The sequence below is a fragment of the Castanea sativa genome, chromosome 7 (assembly GCF_040712315.1).
Source record: "Castanea sativa cultivar Marrone di Chiusa Pesio chromosome 7, ASM4071231v1".
In the NCBI taxonomy this organism is placed as follows: Eukaryota; Viridiplantae; Streptophyta; class Magnoliopsida; order Fagales; family Fagaceae; genus Castanea; species Castanea sativa.
The window spans coordinates 30,231,950-30,250,293 of NC_134019.1; the positions used below are offsets into that span (position 1 = coordinate 30,231,950).

At 33.2% G+C, this 18,344-nt stretch overlaps 1 protein-coding gene across 1 annotated transcript; it reads left to right on the forward strand.

Annotated features, from left to right (window-relative positions):
- Positions 1-7,387: 7,387 nt before the first annotated feature.
- On the forward strand, positions 7,388-16,221 carry LOC142643077 (polyadenylate-binding protein 2-like). Its single transcript, XM_075817619.1, has 9 exons — positions 7,388-8,064; positions 12,937-13,055; positions 13,179-13,835; positions 13,936-14,013; positions 14,108-14,197; positions 14,564-14,701; positions 14,845-15,018; positions 15,113-15,319; positions 15,757-16,221. The coding sequence occupies exons 1-9, from the start codon at positions 7,824-7,826 to the stop codon at positions 15,997-15,999; spliced, it is 1,947 nt and encodes a 648-aa protein (XP_075673734.1). The 5' UTR covers positions 7,388-7,823; the 3' UTR covers positions 16,000-16,221.
- The last annotated feature ends 2,123 nt before the right edge of the window (positions 16,222-18,344 follow it).

Below are 18,344 nucleotides of genomic sequence, written 5' to 3' on the forward strand. Positions count from 1 at the left end.
AAGAAGGAAAAAAAAAAAAAACCATTCTTTATTCCCCAAGGATTATTTGGAAGTTTGGAAAGGAAAATCTAAGTGTTTGTTCGGTTAGAGGAATATAAAAAATGGGATGATAAAAAATGGTGGGAGAATGAAAAAGTGAGAAGATAGAAAAAATTTTATTTTCTCTCATTTTTACTTAGTTGGAAGTGGAAAGGTGGAGAGACGTGGAAAAGTAGAAGAATGAAAAAAATGAGTTTGATTAAATTTACTCATACACTCTTGTTAAAGAATTATGGCCAATTAAAATAAAATAAAAGTGACAAATAACCAGAAAAAAAAAAAAAGTAATCACCCAAATTTATTAAAAATAAATAAAAATCATGTCAAAAAAATCACGTCTAGTTAAAAAAAAAAAAAAAAAAACTACCATGCCCAAACCCTAGAAAAAAAAAAAAAAAAGGCAACGTTGCCCAAATTAAAAAAAAAAAATAACAAAAAAAAAAAAATGCAACAAGGCAACGTGTTACTGACCAAGGGGAGAAGAAAAAAAATAAAGGCAACTTGAAGAAACCCATGTGCACATGCACATGGGCATGGGCATTTTTGTCAATAAAAAAAAAATTTATCTCCATTTAGGGTATGTTTGGTTGGAGTGAAAATAGGAAGAGAAAAATAAGATGAAAAATGACATTTTTCACTGTTTGGTTGTGAGGAGGGAGGGGGAGAGAAAAGTGGTGAGGCCCACAAGTTTTCTCTCCTCCCCTTTCAAAATACAATCTCTCCAAATTGGAGAGAAAATTGGAGTAAAAAGTGGGAAAAATATTTGAACAAAACTGCCTCCTCCTCTAATTAACGTTTCTGGCTTTTTTTTTTTTTTTTTTTTTTTCTTTTGACTTTTCCAGTTTCCTTTGTAACGTTGGCTTGCTTTTTTCTTTTTCTTTTTTGGTTTTGTTAGGTGGTGGGTTCTTCTTCTTTTCTTTCTTTTTTTTTTTCTTAATTTTTTTTAATTATTTTTTGAAGAAAACACTTTTGGATGATTGTTTATGTTATTTTTGAAAATGTCCACTTTCATCTATACACAAATTTTTTTTATAAAAAGTATAATGTATTACTTTTTGTTTTATTTAAGAGTGACATGATGGTAAATTTATACAAACTTTATTTTAAATTAAATAAAAAAGTTTTTCATCTCTCCACTTTTCCACCCTCTCAACCAAACACAAATGAGAAAAATTAAAATTTTTCTATTCTCCCGCTTTTCCATCCTTCCTCTATTTTCTATCCTCTCATTTTTCCATCCTTCCAACCAAACAGACCATTTTTTCTTCATTTTGAGGAGAAAATATTTTGGTGGGTCCGGGAGAAAACATTTGGGCCCCACAATTTATTTTTCATCATTCTTACCCAACCAAACACACTCTAAAAAAATTTTCCTTCCCATTTTTTCTCCAAAATTTTCCATCCACCCTATTTCACCTCTAAACAAACACACTCTAAATGTATCGTTGTATCCAAGAGGCAAATGACTTATATAAGTGGCTCACTCCTCTTCATTATAACAAGAGGGACATGGTTGGAAAAAAAAAAAAAAAAACTGCCAAGATAGCAATCTAGTAAGGAAGAGAAGAAAAAGGGTAAAAAAAAAAAAAGATTATTGAGAGTTTTTTTTTTTAATTTCTGGAAAATCATATAATTAACTTCCAACAATATCTCCACACCTCGCAAGATAAAATTATAATCAATATTCATTTCATCATATACTATATAATAAAATTTGAGCTTAGAAGTCATGGTTGCATCAAATGGCTACTCTCACTAATTATTACAAGGCTTTTTTGTAGAGAAAAAAAAAACCCTGTGTTTTTATTTTATATATATCATTTTTATTTTAAAATTTTAATTTATAAATTGATAAAACAATTTAAAAATTAATAGGAGAGTGGCTCAATTTTTTAGGCAATGTTTTAGTGAGAGTTAGAGTTGTATTTTTACCGAATTATCCTTCAATTTTGCCTCTACTTAAATATAGGAGAGTAGGGCCATTTTTGAAAAAAAAAAAAAAAAGAATTCCAAACAGGAGAAGCCCCTTAAATAGTAGTATAGAAAAAGTCAGGCTTAGAAACCGTGGTTGCGCCAAGTAGTTACTCTCACTAATTAGTAAATTAATTTTTTATTATTTGTTATAATATATTTCATTAAATTAAGGGATAAATTTAACAACTATTTAATTTAGGTAAAACTTTATCATTTAAATTTCAACAAATTTAAATTATATCCAAATTAAAAGTCTATTATAAAAAAATTATAAACTTAAATCTCACACAACAATCTACTTTTTTTTTTTTTCTAAAATAGATAAATAAATAAAATAACTCATGTTTTGACTAAGGGATAAGGTCATTTAACAATTTTTTTTAGGAAAACAATAATTTAATTTAGATAAAGCCCAAGTGGCTACTCTCACTAATTAGTAAAAAAGTTGGGCTTAAAAGTTGCAGTTGCGCCAAGTAGCTATTCTCACTAATTAATAAATTAATTTTATATTATTTATTAGGATATTTTTGCTTAGATTAAGGGGATAAATTTAACAAATTTATCATTTAGGTAAAATTTTATCATTTAAATTTTAACAAATTTAAATTATATTCAAACTAAAGTCTATTATAAAAATTTTCTAAACTTAAATCTCACACAACAACTCTGTTTTATTCTAAAAAAGCCTCACATTTAGAAATTTAAATTCTACTTAAACTAAAAGTCTATTATCAATATTTTAATAACAAATAATTAGTAAATTAATTTTATATTATTTGTTTGTGTTCGGATATATTTCCTCAAATTAAGGGATACTATTTAATAATTTTTTAATTTAGATAAAATTTTTTAATTTAAATTTCAACAAATTTAAATTCTATTTAAACTAAAGTCTATTATCAAAATTTTCTAATCTTAAATCCCACATAATCTACGTTTTTGTTTTTGTTTTTTCCTCAAGTTGCATCTTATTAAATTAATATTTTATTACAATATTAAGCTACTAGACTCTTAACTAAGGGATAAAATTTAACAATAATTTAATTTAGATAAAAATTTATTATCTAAGTTTTAAAAATTTAAATTCTACTCCAATTAAAAGTCTATTATCAAAATTTTCAGGATTTTAATATATGTGTGCGCGCGCGCACACACACACACACACATATATATATATATATATATTCAACCATGATTTTTCAATACAATCTCTCTTAATTAATAAGCAATTCATATATTTAAATATCACAAAATATACTCTACGTTGTTGTATTTTATTTTTTTTCATTTTTTCCCCAAAATGCAAAATACGCTTATGTTTTAATATAATAAATTTGTAAGTGCACAATTTATACCCGGACCCAAAAACAAGTAATGGACTCAGGCCCAATGAGCCTTATACAATGAAATTTGTAGAGTATGAGTTTGAAACCTAGGTTTGGGATGTTAGAAGTTGATTAACAGGCTAGAGTGTCACAACCTATGCAAGTGATAAATAAATATGACAAAGAAACCTCCTCGGACGTAAGTCGATGACAATTTGTATAGTATTTCTCTTTCTATGCCAAAGATTACAAGGTTTTGTTTTTTAACCAAGAAGGAGCTCCTCCTCTTCTTTCCTCTCTCGTCTTCTTATATACTTCTTCTTCTTCCCTGTTTCGCCCACGTGTCACACAAATCTTCCTCTTAAATACTTGTCCCATCCACCACCTTCTATAAATCTTCAAATAATAGCAGGAAGACTGAATTCTACTGTTTAGAGGTCATTTTTCAATTAATGCGACCAGAGAGGTAGATGCAGAACTTTTAATGTGGTGGTAGCAGCTTTTTCCTCAGATATTTCTCACACGTTCCTGTTCCTAAAGGGTGCTTGGATCATACTTTTACCCACCAGTTCTTGCAGAATTCTGCCTCTAACCCGTTTAGCAAGTCCAGGGTCATTGCTGGGCCTGTCCGAGGAGATACTCCTCCTCGGACAACTCCTCGGATCACTATAGTGCGGACTGACCTGTGGGCCTAGGGACCCTGATCAAACAGACTTGCATCAACCAATCAGGCCCAAAACTCAAACATTTGTTCAAACACTTTTACCCCCCACAAAATTTATTTGACTTATTGTTCTTCATTTCTAAATTTGCACGTAGGATTTTATGTTAAATGAAAATTACTATAAAGAAGCAAAATAATGGACACCCATTTAAGAATAGAAGTTGATGCCAAGGTTGTTTTGGATTGGATGACCAGTGAGTGGTGCAATTATCTAAATCACTCTCCTTTTATCATGGATTGTAGGGGCTCTTATCAACCAAGTGCCCCAAGTCAGATTGATGCACTACTTCCGTGAAGCTAATAAGTGTGCGGATGCTCTAGCGCGTAAAGGGCCTCACATCCAGCAAGATTTTGTAGTGTTTGATAGTCCGCCTGTGGACATTTCTATGCTTTTATTTTATGACCAAAGTAGCTTGTACTATGAAAGGATTCGTCCTCAAACAGTTAGTTTTCTTGGGTAGTTTTTAATAATAAAAAAAAAAAAAACTGAACAACATCCCTGATCCTTACACTTTTGTGTTAATTTCGTACTATCTGCCAGCACTAAAGCATTTTATTGAGTATGCAAGAATTATGATGGGAGTTCTTACTTCTTATTTATTTATTTATTTTGATAGGAGTTCTTACTTCTTATTGAGCTTCCATGAAATGAAGGAAGAAAAAAAAAAAAAAAACCTTAGTTAGTACATTCTATAATGTATTCGTACATTTATCTCATTATCATGTAACCCTTTAATTGTACATTTTCTCCCCTAATTTATAAGTCAATGTCCACTTAATAAAGATTGCACGTTTCGTTACAAATTTTGCATACCATTACTAATAGGTTCATCCATCAACTGCAATTAAATTATGTTTTTTTTTTTTTTTTTAAATTTAAAATATTTAATGTTATACTTTATGTTGCTGCTTAAAAGTGTTTTCCAAAAAAAAAAAAAAAAAAACTTAATAATACATAACTTATTTCTTGTTAATAGAAAGGGTGAGAAACTACTCTTATGTTTGATAGAACTAGAATAAACTCATGATTAAGGCTCCTCTTAATCTCTCATAAATTTAAGATCTACCTAGTCAATATCTTATGTGAGATCCAACACATGTTCGCAAAATACATACTCAAACCATCTAATTTAGGGTGTAGGTTTGCTTTGATAAAATTAGTAACGACTCAAAAAAAGCGCTAATTACATGTGTGTACACCCTAAAAATGACTAGTCAAATTGCAATTAGGACTCATTGTGTCACTTATAAATCTAAGATCTACCTAATAAACACTTGATGTAGCATTCAACACATGTCCACTCAACACATGTATGCAACACATACTCAAACAATCCAACTTGGAGTATTTACAAGGCAGTCTCAGTTAGATCCCATTTACCTTAAGACTGTCCAATACATAACCTTGATAAACAAAAAATGGGTATATTTCATATTCTTCCAAATGTTTAGGTTGCTCTCATCCCTTTTTTGCTAGAGGATTTGTGCTCTCATTGGCTTCATGGTATCTGTGACATGGAATGATATTTTACATGTAATCTCTTATACATAATTAAAACTTCACTTTTTACCAACAAAAAAGGGGAAAAAAGTCGGTTAATAATACAATAATTTTCTACTACTGCCTTATCAGGGCTCCTCTGTTTGAGCGGTTTGTTTTGGCATTTATGTTTTCTAAAAAACGAGTAATTTTTTTTTATAAATATTTTTTGAAAAACTTGCTCATTTTCTTGGGAAAATTACACTTTACCACTTTAAATTATACCTTATATTACATTTTACACTCTAAACTTTTTAAATGCACATTTTACATCCTAAACTATGATTATTGTTACAATTTACACCCTGACATTAAATTTTCTGTTAACTTGGATGGATGTTCAAAGTTTAGAATGCAAAGTGTAATCAGGAGTATAATTAAGGGTGGTAAAGTGTAATTTTTATTTTGTTTTTAAAGGATTAAGAATAGGGGTAAGTCTTTTCATGTGATACCATATTTTTCCATCCAAATTAGCAGCAAACTTAACATTAGAGGGTAAAGTGTAACAATAATCATAATTTATGGTGCAAAACGTGCTTTTGAAAAATTTATGGTGCAACGTGTAATTTACAATATAGTTTAGAGTGGTAAAATGTAATTTCCTCTATTTTTTTTTTAATATTTGGTAGCAATCTTAAATAAGTTGAAAAATAATATCTTAACTTCTTTATTTAGCTTGCTGTGAGATAAAATTGTCTTCTATAAAAATTTTGTGAAAATATTTTCAATGACTATTTTTTGAAAATTTTTATCATTTTCTTAAATTTGATAGCAACCTTAAATGAGTTGGAAAACGATATCCTAATTTTCCTTGTTTAGCTTGTCATAAAATAAAGTTATTTTTTTTTATAAAAAAAATGGTAAAAAGAAAAATCTAAAAAATAAATTATACTTTTTTAGTTAATTTAAAATAATTTTTATTTTAATCAGCATTTCTAGTACCATCAATATTAAAAAACACGAAAAATTATCTTTATTTTTTTATTTTATTGAAACAAAAGTAACTTTCTATGCTCAGTGCAAAAGTTCACTTGAGCAGTAGTACCGTTAAAGGAGAACTCTATTAATTTTTTTGGTACACCAGTAACACCACAACCAAATTTCAGTGAATTCGAATAATGAATGAGTATTTTATTTACCATTGTCTAGTTTCTTCCAGCTTAAGAAAACTTTTTGTTTTTTTGATTGAACAACTAAGAAAACTTGATTTTGAATAACCCACTTGTTATAAAATAAAATAAAAGAGTAATTGTTTATACGAAAAAACAGAAAAATTCAAACAATTGAAATCAGAATTCCCTTTTTCTTTTATTTTAATTTTTTTATCTTTCACCCCTGGAGAAAACAATAAAGAATACAAAATGACTGCTGAATCCATAGTTCACTTTCCAAATAAATTTAGTTAAAAAAAAAAAAAAAACCCAGTCCTTGCAGTAATTATCTACCTGACAAATTATGAGCAGTATATTTACATGAAAATCACGAAAAGCTAATTACAATCTGCCACGCAAGATAATTACGATAAAAATTGAGCTTGTTTGCTTGGCAAATTGCTTTCTCCCTCCTTAAAACTCAAGTCAACCCAAACCCACTGTTGTCATCAAAATCTAACACCTCACAATATCACAAACACAACACACAAAGTCACAAATCTTCGGACTTAGACCTTGTCATCTGGGTCCCACCACCCCTTACCTCAGATCCTACGGCGCAGATCTCGTACATCATATCATCATCACCACCATCACCATAGGGTTTTCACAAACCTACCCACGTAGGAGTGCTACATATCCTTCTCCCCTCCACAATTCACTGCCTCTTTTTTCTTATTTTTTCACAGTGCAGTCTCTGCTGCCCCTCTCAAAAAAACCAAAACCCCATTTCCTCTCTCTATTCCTCACGCGCCGCCTTCTCCGGCGGATCTCCGATCATTTAGTCCCGCCCCTCCATACCCTTCCCTCTCCTCACCCTATCGTCAAAAAAACCAAAAAAAAAAAAAAAAAAAATTGGTCTTTGAGGTCTTTCGTCGAACACTTTGTGTGCGTCTAAACTTTTTGTATTTTTACGGCTTCGTTTATCGTTGTGTGTTTCTTGCTAGGGTTTTGGTTGCAATAACTAGAGGAGAGGGAAGAGAAAAAAGAACAAAAAAATTAAAAAAAACAAAAAACGATTTTGGAATATTTAATTTGAAAAAAGAAAGAGAAAATATACAATTTTGAAAATGGCACAGGTACAAGCTCCTCCTCAGAATGCGATTCCTGGTGCGAACGGTGCCGGCAGCGCCAACCAGTTCGTGACGACGTCGCTGTACGTCGGAGATCTTGAACAGAACGTCACCGATTCGCAGCTCTACGACCTGTTTAACCAGCTGGGTCAGGTGGTTTCCGTTAGGGTTTGCAGGGACTTGAGCACTCGGCGATCGCTCGGTTATGGCTATGTCAACTATAGCAGCCCTCAGGACGGTTAGTGTTCGCTTCTAATTTCGAATTTATTGTCAAAAAGTTTCTATTTTCATATTTGCAATTTGATTTGTTTTTTCAGCTATATTTGATACTTGTTTGGGTGTTTATTATGCGATTGAAATTTCATTTTTTGCATGAATATTTTTGGAGTAATTGTAATTTGGGAAATGGGTTTTTGCCTGTTTGCTGAATTTGGATACTTATTTCAAAATTGGGTATGCCATTGAAAAAAGTCAATTTTAAAGAACATGAATCATGTTGCTCCATTATAGGTATGTTTTTTTCTTGGGTATTGGAACTTGCATTGCCTTATTTGACTCATTAAATGGAAGAAGAAAAGGCTCCTATTTTGATTTGGAAGCTTATATCAAAATTGGGTGTGCCATTAAAATAGAAGTCAATTTTAAAGGACACGATACTCCATTATAGTTATAGGTATGTTTTTTTCTTGGGTGTTGGAACTTGCATTTTTACCCTATCTGACTTATTAAATGGAAGAAGAAAAGGCAACTATTTGATTGAAATGGGAAGTGACTGATGTCACTTCATTAAGTAAACGAAAGTCCATTTCTTTCTTATTAGAGGGGTATTTGCTTTATAAAGCATGCTAGTTGAAGGCTTAGTCCCAAATTTGTTGAATCTGGTTAAGATGGAAAGTATTGATTTTGGTTTGGATTAAAAAAAAAAAAAAAACTCAGCTTCAACAACAGCCAAGGCTTAGTCCCAAATTTGTTGGGATCAAGGATGGATCTCAATAGAGCAATCAGGGTTGACCGACCACATGTATTCTTTTCTGCCATTCTATTCTATTCGAAGTCATAACATGACCAATCCATTTCAAGTGACTCTCCCTCATCTTTTCATCAATAGAAGCCACTCCTATCTTGAAGTGAATTTCCTCATTTTGAATCCTATAGTTTCATGTAGTTCCACTTATCCATCTTAACATTCTCATTTTAGCTACACTCATTTTATGAATATGTTGCTCCTTAAGTGTCCAATATTCAATACTATAGAGCTTATTTAGTAGTATGGCAGTCTTATAATTTTTCCCATTGACTTAAATAAATATTATATGTTCATACAATACTTAATACTCCATATGCTCTTCTCCATGTCTCTCATTTTGCATTCATCCCATAATTCACATCCTCTTTGATTTTGCTACATCTTTATGAATTATTGATCATTGAGTCTTACTAACCCTTCATCTCTAATTCTACTTTTACTAAACTTACATTCCTTGTACTTTAGAGAGTCTTACTCTTGCCCAATTTTAAATTTAATCAAAAGAAATTTGGTAAAAGCGTAAGGCACACTTAAGTGCAAAAGCATCTTAGAGCCTAGGTGCACACGCATCGTTAAAAATAGAATGTAATAAATTTGAAAATAATTATTAATGGGCAATACAACAATCAAGTAATCAAATAATCATGTAAGTTGAAATATAACATTTCATATCACTCTCTTAATCACTTATTCACTTAATGATTGTTAATCAATAAAGAAGTGCAGATCTCGTTAGATGTTCAACATCAACTACTAAAGTAACTAAACAATTATCACAAATAAATTAAATCATACTTTTTTTGTGAATAAACTAGGAGTTTCGGGACATAGCAGTTTGGTACCAAGCAAAAAACCAAGGGAAATTGTGTAAAGTTAGAGGGGGTGGGCTTAAGTGTATAGTAGCATACCATATAAAATTGACTTTTATATACCAAATTAACAGTAAATTTCAATAGTATTAAGTTTAGATGGATACAATTCATTTTTGGGTCATTTTAATAATAAAATCAATTTTAAAATTAAAAAGCTCAAAAAAGTGCACTTTGAGCTTATTGAAAAAGCTCCAAAAAGCATGCATTAGGTGCACTTCTTCAAATGCGCCTTGCTTTAGAGGCAAAAAGCATTGGGGGCATTTGCGCTTTGTGCTTTGTGCTTAAGTGTGCTTACCAACACATTCAAAAGCCTTTGAATTCTAGATTGTCTTGCCAAAGTTCAAACTTTGTATTAATTCCACCTCTAGTTTCACCCATTAAAGCTATTTCATATGCAAAAAGCATACATAAAGGAACTTGCTTGTGAATCGATTTAGAGAGCTTGTCCATCATTGGTGCAAATAGATATGTACATAATGTTGATCCTTGATGCAAACCTATAGTGATAAGAAACTCACTTATGATGACTCCACTTGTTAGCACGCTAGTTACAACTCTGTTATACATATCCTTAATCAACTTAATATATTTTAGAGGAACTTCACCCCCCCCCCCCCCCCCAAAAAAAAAATCACATAACCTCTCTATTTCATATGCTTTCTTTAGGTCAATAAAAAGTATATGAAGAACTTTACAGGCCTCTCTATAGGTTTCCATTAGATATCTAATTAAGAAAATTTCTCTCATTGTAGATCATCCCAGTATAAAATGAAATTTATTCTTTGATATTGTTGTTTCGTGTCGTAATCCATTTTCAATTACTTTCTTCCAAAGTTTCCTAGTGTGACTCATTAGTTTAATTACAAGGTAATTTGTACTGTTTGAATATTTCATTTGTTCTTGTAAATAGGGTATTAAAGTACTTCTTGAAATTGCTTATCAAAAAAAAAAGTACTTCTTGAAATTAATTAAAGAACTTATATACATGGATTTTGATTCAAGTTGAGGGGATGAAAAAAGGTTCAGGAAGAACAAAAATAACATTAGTAGAATTAGTTAAAATGGACATGTCAATTAAGGAAGTAACAAAGACAACTTGGAATAGAATACTGTGGCTGACGCTGACTAATTTTTTGAGCATCCATAGCTGACCCCAAATGGGACTAAGGCTTTGTTGTTGTTCTTGTTATAGATATTGATGTTGCTGTTTCTGTTTCTGTAGCTCCTTAGATACTAAAAGTTTGCATTTGTTCGTCACATTGTTGTGGAAATGAAAAACGTTTCAATTTTCTGAACTGAAATTGTTTATCAACACTTAGGTTGTTTTTTTTTCTTTTTTCTTTTTATTTTTTGTAACTTTGCCCTGTTTTAATTCTGTATACTTAATTAATGCATACAGAGGGTGGGATTCTTAAAATGGGATGTGGGATGCATGATCTGAAGAATCTCACATGTATGAAAAGATCTTGACTTGGGAACGAGCAACGCATAATTATTGTTAGCTTGTCCTAGTTGCAGAATAGACAATTTGGGAATAAGCAATGCATAAATTCATTGGTAGCTTTGATTTTCATTAAAAATCATAGGCACTGGAAATTTGTTAATCCCAACACAGTTATGTATCTTGCTTATACGGGTGGTTTGCTCTAATTAGGCTAATTGAAGAAGAGAGAGAGGCATCGGTGTTAAAGTAAAACTTTTATGTGATAGAAAGTTAATGTGGTTACCTACCTATTACAGCAATATGATCTATAATGCCAGAATTAGTCAGTATTATTCAAAGTCCTTGATTTCACCTAAACTTGACGCTACACCTAGTACCCGTCAGTAAAATTTGATGATGATTCCCTCAAATTTATACTACCCCTGAGGGACCTCTCCTAAGCTAATTAACAATAAATCATCTGCCCAAATTAATACATTTTTATCTCAAATTATTTGAACTCGTCTGTCCTTACTGTGCTTGGAAAATAATTCTTGGTTTTTGTCGCATGAATTTTGATTGAGTAATAGCAAAATAGAAATAGTTGTAGGCATGTCTAATGCGAATGGCTTTTGCAGATGATAAATTTAAATTTGTTGAATTTTATTTAATGCGCACCAAATTAACTACTTTCCTTAAGAGTACTGAACCATATAAAGAGTGCAGTATCAGACAAAGTTGTCCCAAAATTATCCAGCTAAGCAAAAGAACTTCTCCATTTTAACTCACTAACTCTGATTGAAAACTTATGCAAAGTTTCTACAAGAAAGAATATCATTTTTTCCTTCTAGTTCCTTTTAACTTTTATTTACACATCTGTTCAATTCAGCTCAATAGTGTAAGTAAGGGTGGGAATTTCAGCAGATAGCTACTGTGATTTCAGGCCTTGAAAAGCCATCTATGACTGAAATCTATTTCTGTGACACTTATTCATCAAAATTTTTTATCTATTTCTGTGACACTATTGTTAAGAGTTCAAGTTACTAATTTCATAGAGGGTTATCCCTACACCAATATTCAACAAAAACTTCACCCATATGCATGTGCTATAGTACATCAAAATTTTACTTATCATAAATATCTAATGACCCCCCATTGGTTCAATTAATGATTTTATTTCAATGAATCACATGTTTGTCATACACTTATTCTACTTTAGATTTATCTTCCCCCTCCTTTTTTGGCTCTATCCAAAACTAGTGGCCCCCTCTTCTGATAAAACTTACCTTTGATAGAAATGAATGATATATAGCTAGTGCCATTCCAAATAGGTCTAAAATGACTTTGTGATTAGGATTATTTCAAGGACTATTAAGCTTGCCATATGCTTGTTATCCTACACTCAAATTTTTTTAATCTATCTTTTGGGTATACAAGACTTCTTGAGACTGATGCTTGGAATTATTGCTAATTCCATTCTATCTTGGTTGGGTTGAGCTCTTGATATATGGATTTGAGGCCACTGATAAATCTCTCATAATTCAAGCTGAGTTATGGTTTCTGGGTCATGTACATAATACACATAACACGCGCGTGCACACACACACACACACACACACACATCAAGCTAAAAAAAGTTACCATTTTTAGCCAATATGCTCCCTTGAATGTCTATCCTGTATGCATGTACTTGTTGATATTGAGAAATATAATTTTTTCCCACTTCTGCACCACCTTAGAATTGTCAATCTTGCTCTATTCTTATGTCTTTAATTTAATTGGTTGCAGCTGCAAGGGCATTGGATGTCCTGAACTTCACTCCCCTGAATGGAAAGCCCATTAGGATTATGTATTCTCATCGTGACCCTAGTATTCGCAAAAGTGGGGCTGGAAACATTTTTATTAAGGTATTCACATCCAATAACCAGGACTAGGTTGTGGGCCCCTCTTTCTTTTTAATAATAATTTTGGGTCCCTGACAATATTGTTGTTTTATTTACACTGATATCTGGTTGTTTTAAACTTGGCAGAATTTGGATAAGGCAATTGACCACAAAGCATTACATGATACATTTTCTGCATTTGGGAACATTCTCTCTTGCAAGGTAGCAACTGACTCCTCTGGCCAGTCAAAAGGCTATGGATTTGTGCAATTCGATAATGACGAAGCTGCCCAAAAAGCTATAGAGAAGTTGAATGGTATGCTATTGAATGATAAGCAAGTTTTTGTTGGACCCTTCCTCCGCAAGCAGGAACGAGAAACTGCCATTGACAAGACAAGATTCAACAATGTTTTTGTAAAGAATCTCTCTGAAGTGACAACTGAAGAAGATTTGAACAGAATTTTTGGAGAATTTGGAACTCTCACTAGTTTTGTGGTGATGAGGGACGCAGATGGGAAATCTAAGTGCTTTGGTTTTATCAACTTTGAGAATGCAGATGATGCTGCTAGGGCTGTAGAGTCTCTTAATGGGAGGAAAGTTGATGATAAGGAGTGGTATGTTGGGAAGGCACAGAAGAAGTCTGAAAGGGAAGTTGAGTTAAAACTTCGATTTGAACAGAGTATGAAAGAGGCTGCAGACAAATATCAAGGGGCAAACTTGTATGTTAAAAATTTAGATGACAGCATTGGTGATGATAAACTTAAGGAGCTTTTCTCTCAGTTTGGTTCCATTACTTCATGCAAGGTGTGTAACATTTATTTTTGAAAAGAAAAGCACCTATATTGTTGTCCTGCATAATCTATTGGTAGGGCTTTGTAAACCATTTTTCTTGACATGGGTACAGGTTATGCGAGACCCTAATGGAATAAGTAGAGGATCTGGTTTTGTTGCATTCTCTACTTCTGAAGAGGCATCTAGAGCTGTAAGTTGATATGTTTGTTTGTGTTAATGATGACATTCTCAAACAGTGTGGTAATTTTACTTATAAAAGTACTGCCTTTTTCATTATTTGATAGCTATCGGAGATGAATGGCAAAATGGTTGTGAGCAAACCTTTGTATGTTGCACTTGCACAACGAAAAGAGGATAGAAGAGCTAGGTTGCAGGTATGTTTTCTTGATGATTTTTTTGAGCCTTCGAACAATTGTAGTGGAATAGGTGTTTCGTGCCTGTAGAAGAGCAATCAACAGATAACTATGATTTTTTGCAGTCAAGCTGTATCAATTTCTATAGTATCTTCATTTATTTTTTTCCCTCGAAGGAAGCTGACTTAGATTAGGGATATGAGGCATGGTTGATTTTTCCTTCTCCCTGTATTAGTTTTGGTTGAGCTATTGTGGTTCCTCCCTGTATCTATCATGACGCTTTTAGAGCTGCTATCTGCTTGTAGCTTTGTTCCTTGATTGATATTTGTTATTTTAGTACTGGACATGTGTGTTTGTGTGATTGATGGATTACTACCGACTTTACAGGCCCAATTTTCTCAAATGCGGCCAATGGCAATGGCACCTTCAGTTGGTCCTCGTATGCCAATGTACCCCCCTGGTGGTCCAGGTCTTGGACAACAAATATTCTATGGCCAGGCCCCTCCTGCTATCATTCCTTCCCAGGTAAACCACATTCCTGTTTTGTTAACACAATTTTCCACTTTGGAAATTTAATTTTTTTGCTGCTCTAATTATTTGGTCTTTTTGTTATTACAATATTGTAAAATAGTGCTGCTTTCTCACCTTCCACTTATTCTTTTTGTCAGCCTGGATTTGGGTATCAGCAGCAACTTGTTCCTGGTATGAGACCGGGTGGGGCTCCAATGCCAAATTTCTTTGTGTCAATGCTTCCGCAGGGACAGCAAGCACAGCGCCCTGGTGGCAGGCGTGCTGGGGGTGTGCAGCAAACCCAGCAACCAGTTCCACTAATGCAGCAGCAGGTTCAAGGAATTCTGTCTCTTTCTCATTTTTACCTATATTGTATCTATGTACTCAATCAGTAACAGCTTTTATTATGGATTGTTTGAACGACAGATGCTTCCAAGGGGGCGAGTCTACCGTTATCCTCCTGGGCGTGGCCTGCCTGATGTTCCCATGCCTCCTGTTGGTAGCGGCATGTTTTCTGTTCCATATGATATGGGTGTTGGGCCGATGCGTGATGCATCACCATTGTCTCAGCCAATCCCTATAGGGGCTTTGGCTACTGCCCTTGCAAATGCTACTCCAGAGCAGCAGAGGACGGTAAGCAATAGTCATCCTTTTCTATTTATTTATATACTGTCTAGGGGGAGGGGGGCTGATCCTCATCAAGTTTGTACATTTGTGCTATGCTAATTACAGATTTAGTAATTTTAAGGCTCAATAGTCATACTAAGATGCTTTGGCCATCTATAATAGTGTTTTAGTAATGTAAATCACTGGAATTTGACAATTTAGCGATAAGTTTCTTGCATAAAGTGCTTTAGTACCTGTTTAGGGCTATCACTGGCAAGAATGATTTCTGCCAATTGTGAGATAAGATAGCTTCCTCTCTCAAAATAGTGGTGTGTGCAAGATTAGGGATGGCAGCCATTCCTAGATAATACATATTCCTGAAACGTGTGATCTTAAATACGATTTGTTTTACAGCTATGTATATATTAATTACTGATTCTCACTTCATGGTCGAAAATCTGTAGATGCTGGGTGAGAATCTTTACCCGCTTGTGGAACAGCTGGAGCCTGACAATGCAGCTAAGGTGACTGGTATGCTTCTGGAGATGGATCAGACTGAGGTGTTACATTTGCTCGAGTCACCAGAAGCTCTGAAAGCGAAGGTGGCCGAGGCTATGGAGGTTCTGAGGAATGTTCAGCAGCAACAAGCTGGCAATGCAGCTGATCAGTTGGCCTCATTGTCACTTGGTGACAATCTTGTTTCCTAAGAACATTGAGTGTGCCCTTGCACCTCTTGAAATGGTTTGAAACTATTTTAGGTGTGCCTTTGATTCAGTTCAAAAGTGATGAGTGCCTTAAGTAGGATAGGCTGGTTTTGGTTTGCACTGTTGAGCTTTTTCTTTGGGTAAATTATATTTGGTAAAGTTGAAGATTGTGACATCTATGCTTTAATTTTCAAAGATCCTTAGATCGGTGCTTGAATTTTCAAAGATCCTTTGCTTTTAATGTTTGGTGCAAAGATGTTGGATCAAATATCATACATCTGTTTGCATGCAACAGTTCTCACAGTTATTAGGGGTCACACTAAGGTGCCACTTGAGAAGTTTATTGCTTGCAATGGATGCACAAGATACACCTTGGTTATGTTTCTAATTTATTTTCCAAATTTTTATTCTTTAAACCTAAAAATCTGTAATTCTGTTCCAAAATGCTGTGAGGACTTAATTAAAGAAGTTACCGTCTCTCAGCGCACACGACTGAAAATACAAGTCACTTCACTTCCACCTCAACAAGGTAATTGCACTAGATAAAATCGACGTTACCTCCTCCAACTAATAGAGAATTTTATCCCCTCCACTTTGGTCTCACTCTCGAGTCTCACCCTATTAACTGCCCCAACCTCTCTCATTTGGACCTAAACGCATGCATCCCAACTTTCATAGGATGACCAATGAAGCCCATGATTACCATTTCCCATCAAATCCACCCAAAGGGCCATATCCCAAAATAGATCCCCAAAACCTTCGAATTGTTCCCAACTACCATGCGAGACCCAAAATAGATCCCCATAACCTTCAAATTGTTCCCAACTACCATGTGAGAAGAAATAGGAAGGACAAATACAGAAAATTTAAGAGGCGATAATATATGCATCATTGAGAACGGATACTATAAGTTGAAACTCTAAAAAAGAAAAGAAAAAAAAAGACAATATATAGAGCATTTTTGTTTAAGCGTTCAGCTACGCTTTATTCAAAGCCAACTGATACTTTTCACGCATCAAAATTCAACTCCACCAACGCATATATATACACCTCCTAGATCGGTAGAAGCTTAAATAGAAAAAAGAAGAGTTGCATTTGATTGGTCAATGGTGCAGTCATAAGATCATTTGCAAGCCAAAAGCTGAAGCCTACTACTACTACACAGCAATTTTATTGCAGTGTAATACCTATTGCCCGTTAGGTAATGCTACACAATAAAAATAGTGTTGCGGGGAACATCATGACACACTGCTCTAGGAGCCTTTTCACCAAAAAAGAAGAAGGTGTTTTTCTCCCCCCACAAAATCTTCTTTATTTTAGAGAATAAAACTATAGAATGCTAGTCCAAAGGTCTCTCTAAAGAAGAGAGTTTTTTGCACATCTACAAAAAAATTTCACACAAAGAAAGTTAGTGTAGATTCAGTTACAGAGTTGCTCTTCTTAAAAAAATTTAACAACTAAAATAAGATATAATATTTTCTCTTTTCAGGAGTACCTAAGAATTATTCTTTTATCTACATTGCATTGTCCACATCTTCCAACACAAAACCATGATAGCTTTCAGTTAGAATTTGGCTCAACCATGTGAGGAAAAAACAAAAATCTAAGAACATCGGCTTAACTAACTAAATAGGTACCCAAAAAATGGTATGTTAAGCTTGTTAGTTTTATGTATTTTTAAACTATTAGCATTAAATTTAAGAAATATGATAATCTAGTATGATAATACTACATTATTATCATTAGTTATTTTAATAGTTTATAAAATCATATGATCTAAAATTCGATTTTGCTATACGAAATTGAAGACATTTAATCTTAACTTAGGTATGATCTTGATTTTGACAAGCTTATGCATGGTTATAGCCTTATAGGCAACATGCCGCTGCCTTTTGAGCTTAGTGGTTTAGGTTGGAAGGAAGATGAGCGAGGTGGGAAGGGTTAATATATTGAGCCAAAGATGGAGAGATGATGATGAGGAGGAGGAGAAGGAGAAGAGGAGGAAGTGTTTTAGATTTTTTTTTTTTTTTGGTAAAGGTTCCATTAGTTTTACCAAGTGGAGGTGAATTGGATTTTCAATTGGCAATATTAGTTTTGGTTGTACCAACTAAATCTTATTATCGAAATTTTTGCTACAATAGAGATTGCATACTATTATAACATATGCCTGGTATGCTTGACTCATTTCATGGGAAGCAGCAAGTGGTTTTTTTTAATTTTAATTTTTTTTTATGTTTTAGAAAAGCATGCGAGTTATATATTTTTCATTGTGAGTAATTTAACTAGTAAAACATTTTCATTATCGAATAAGCAAGGCAAGCCTCAGGGGAGGCAATAACTGGTTTTAT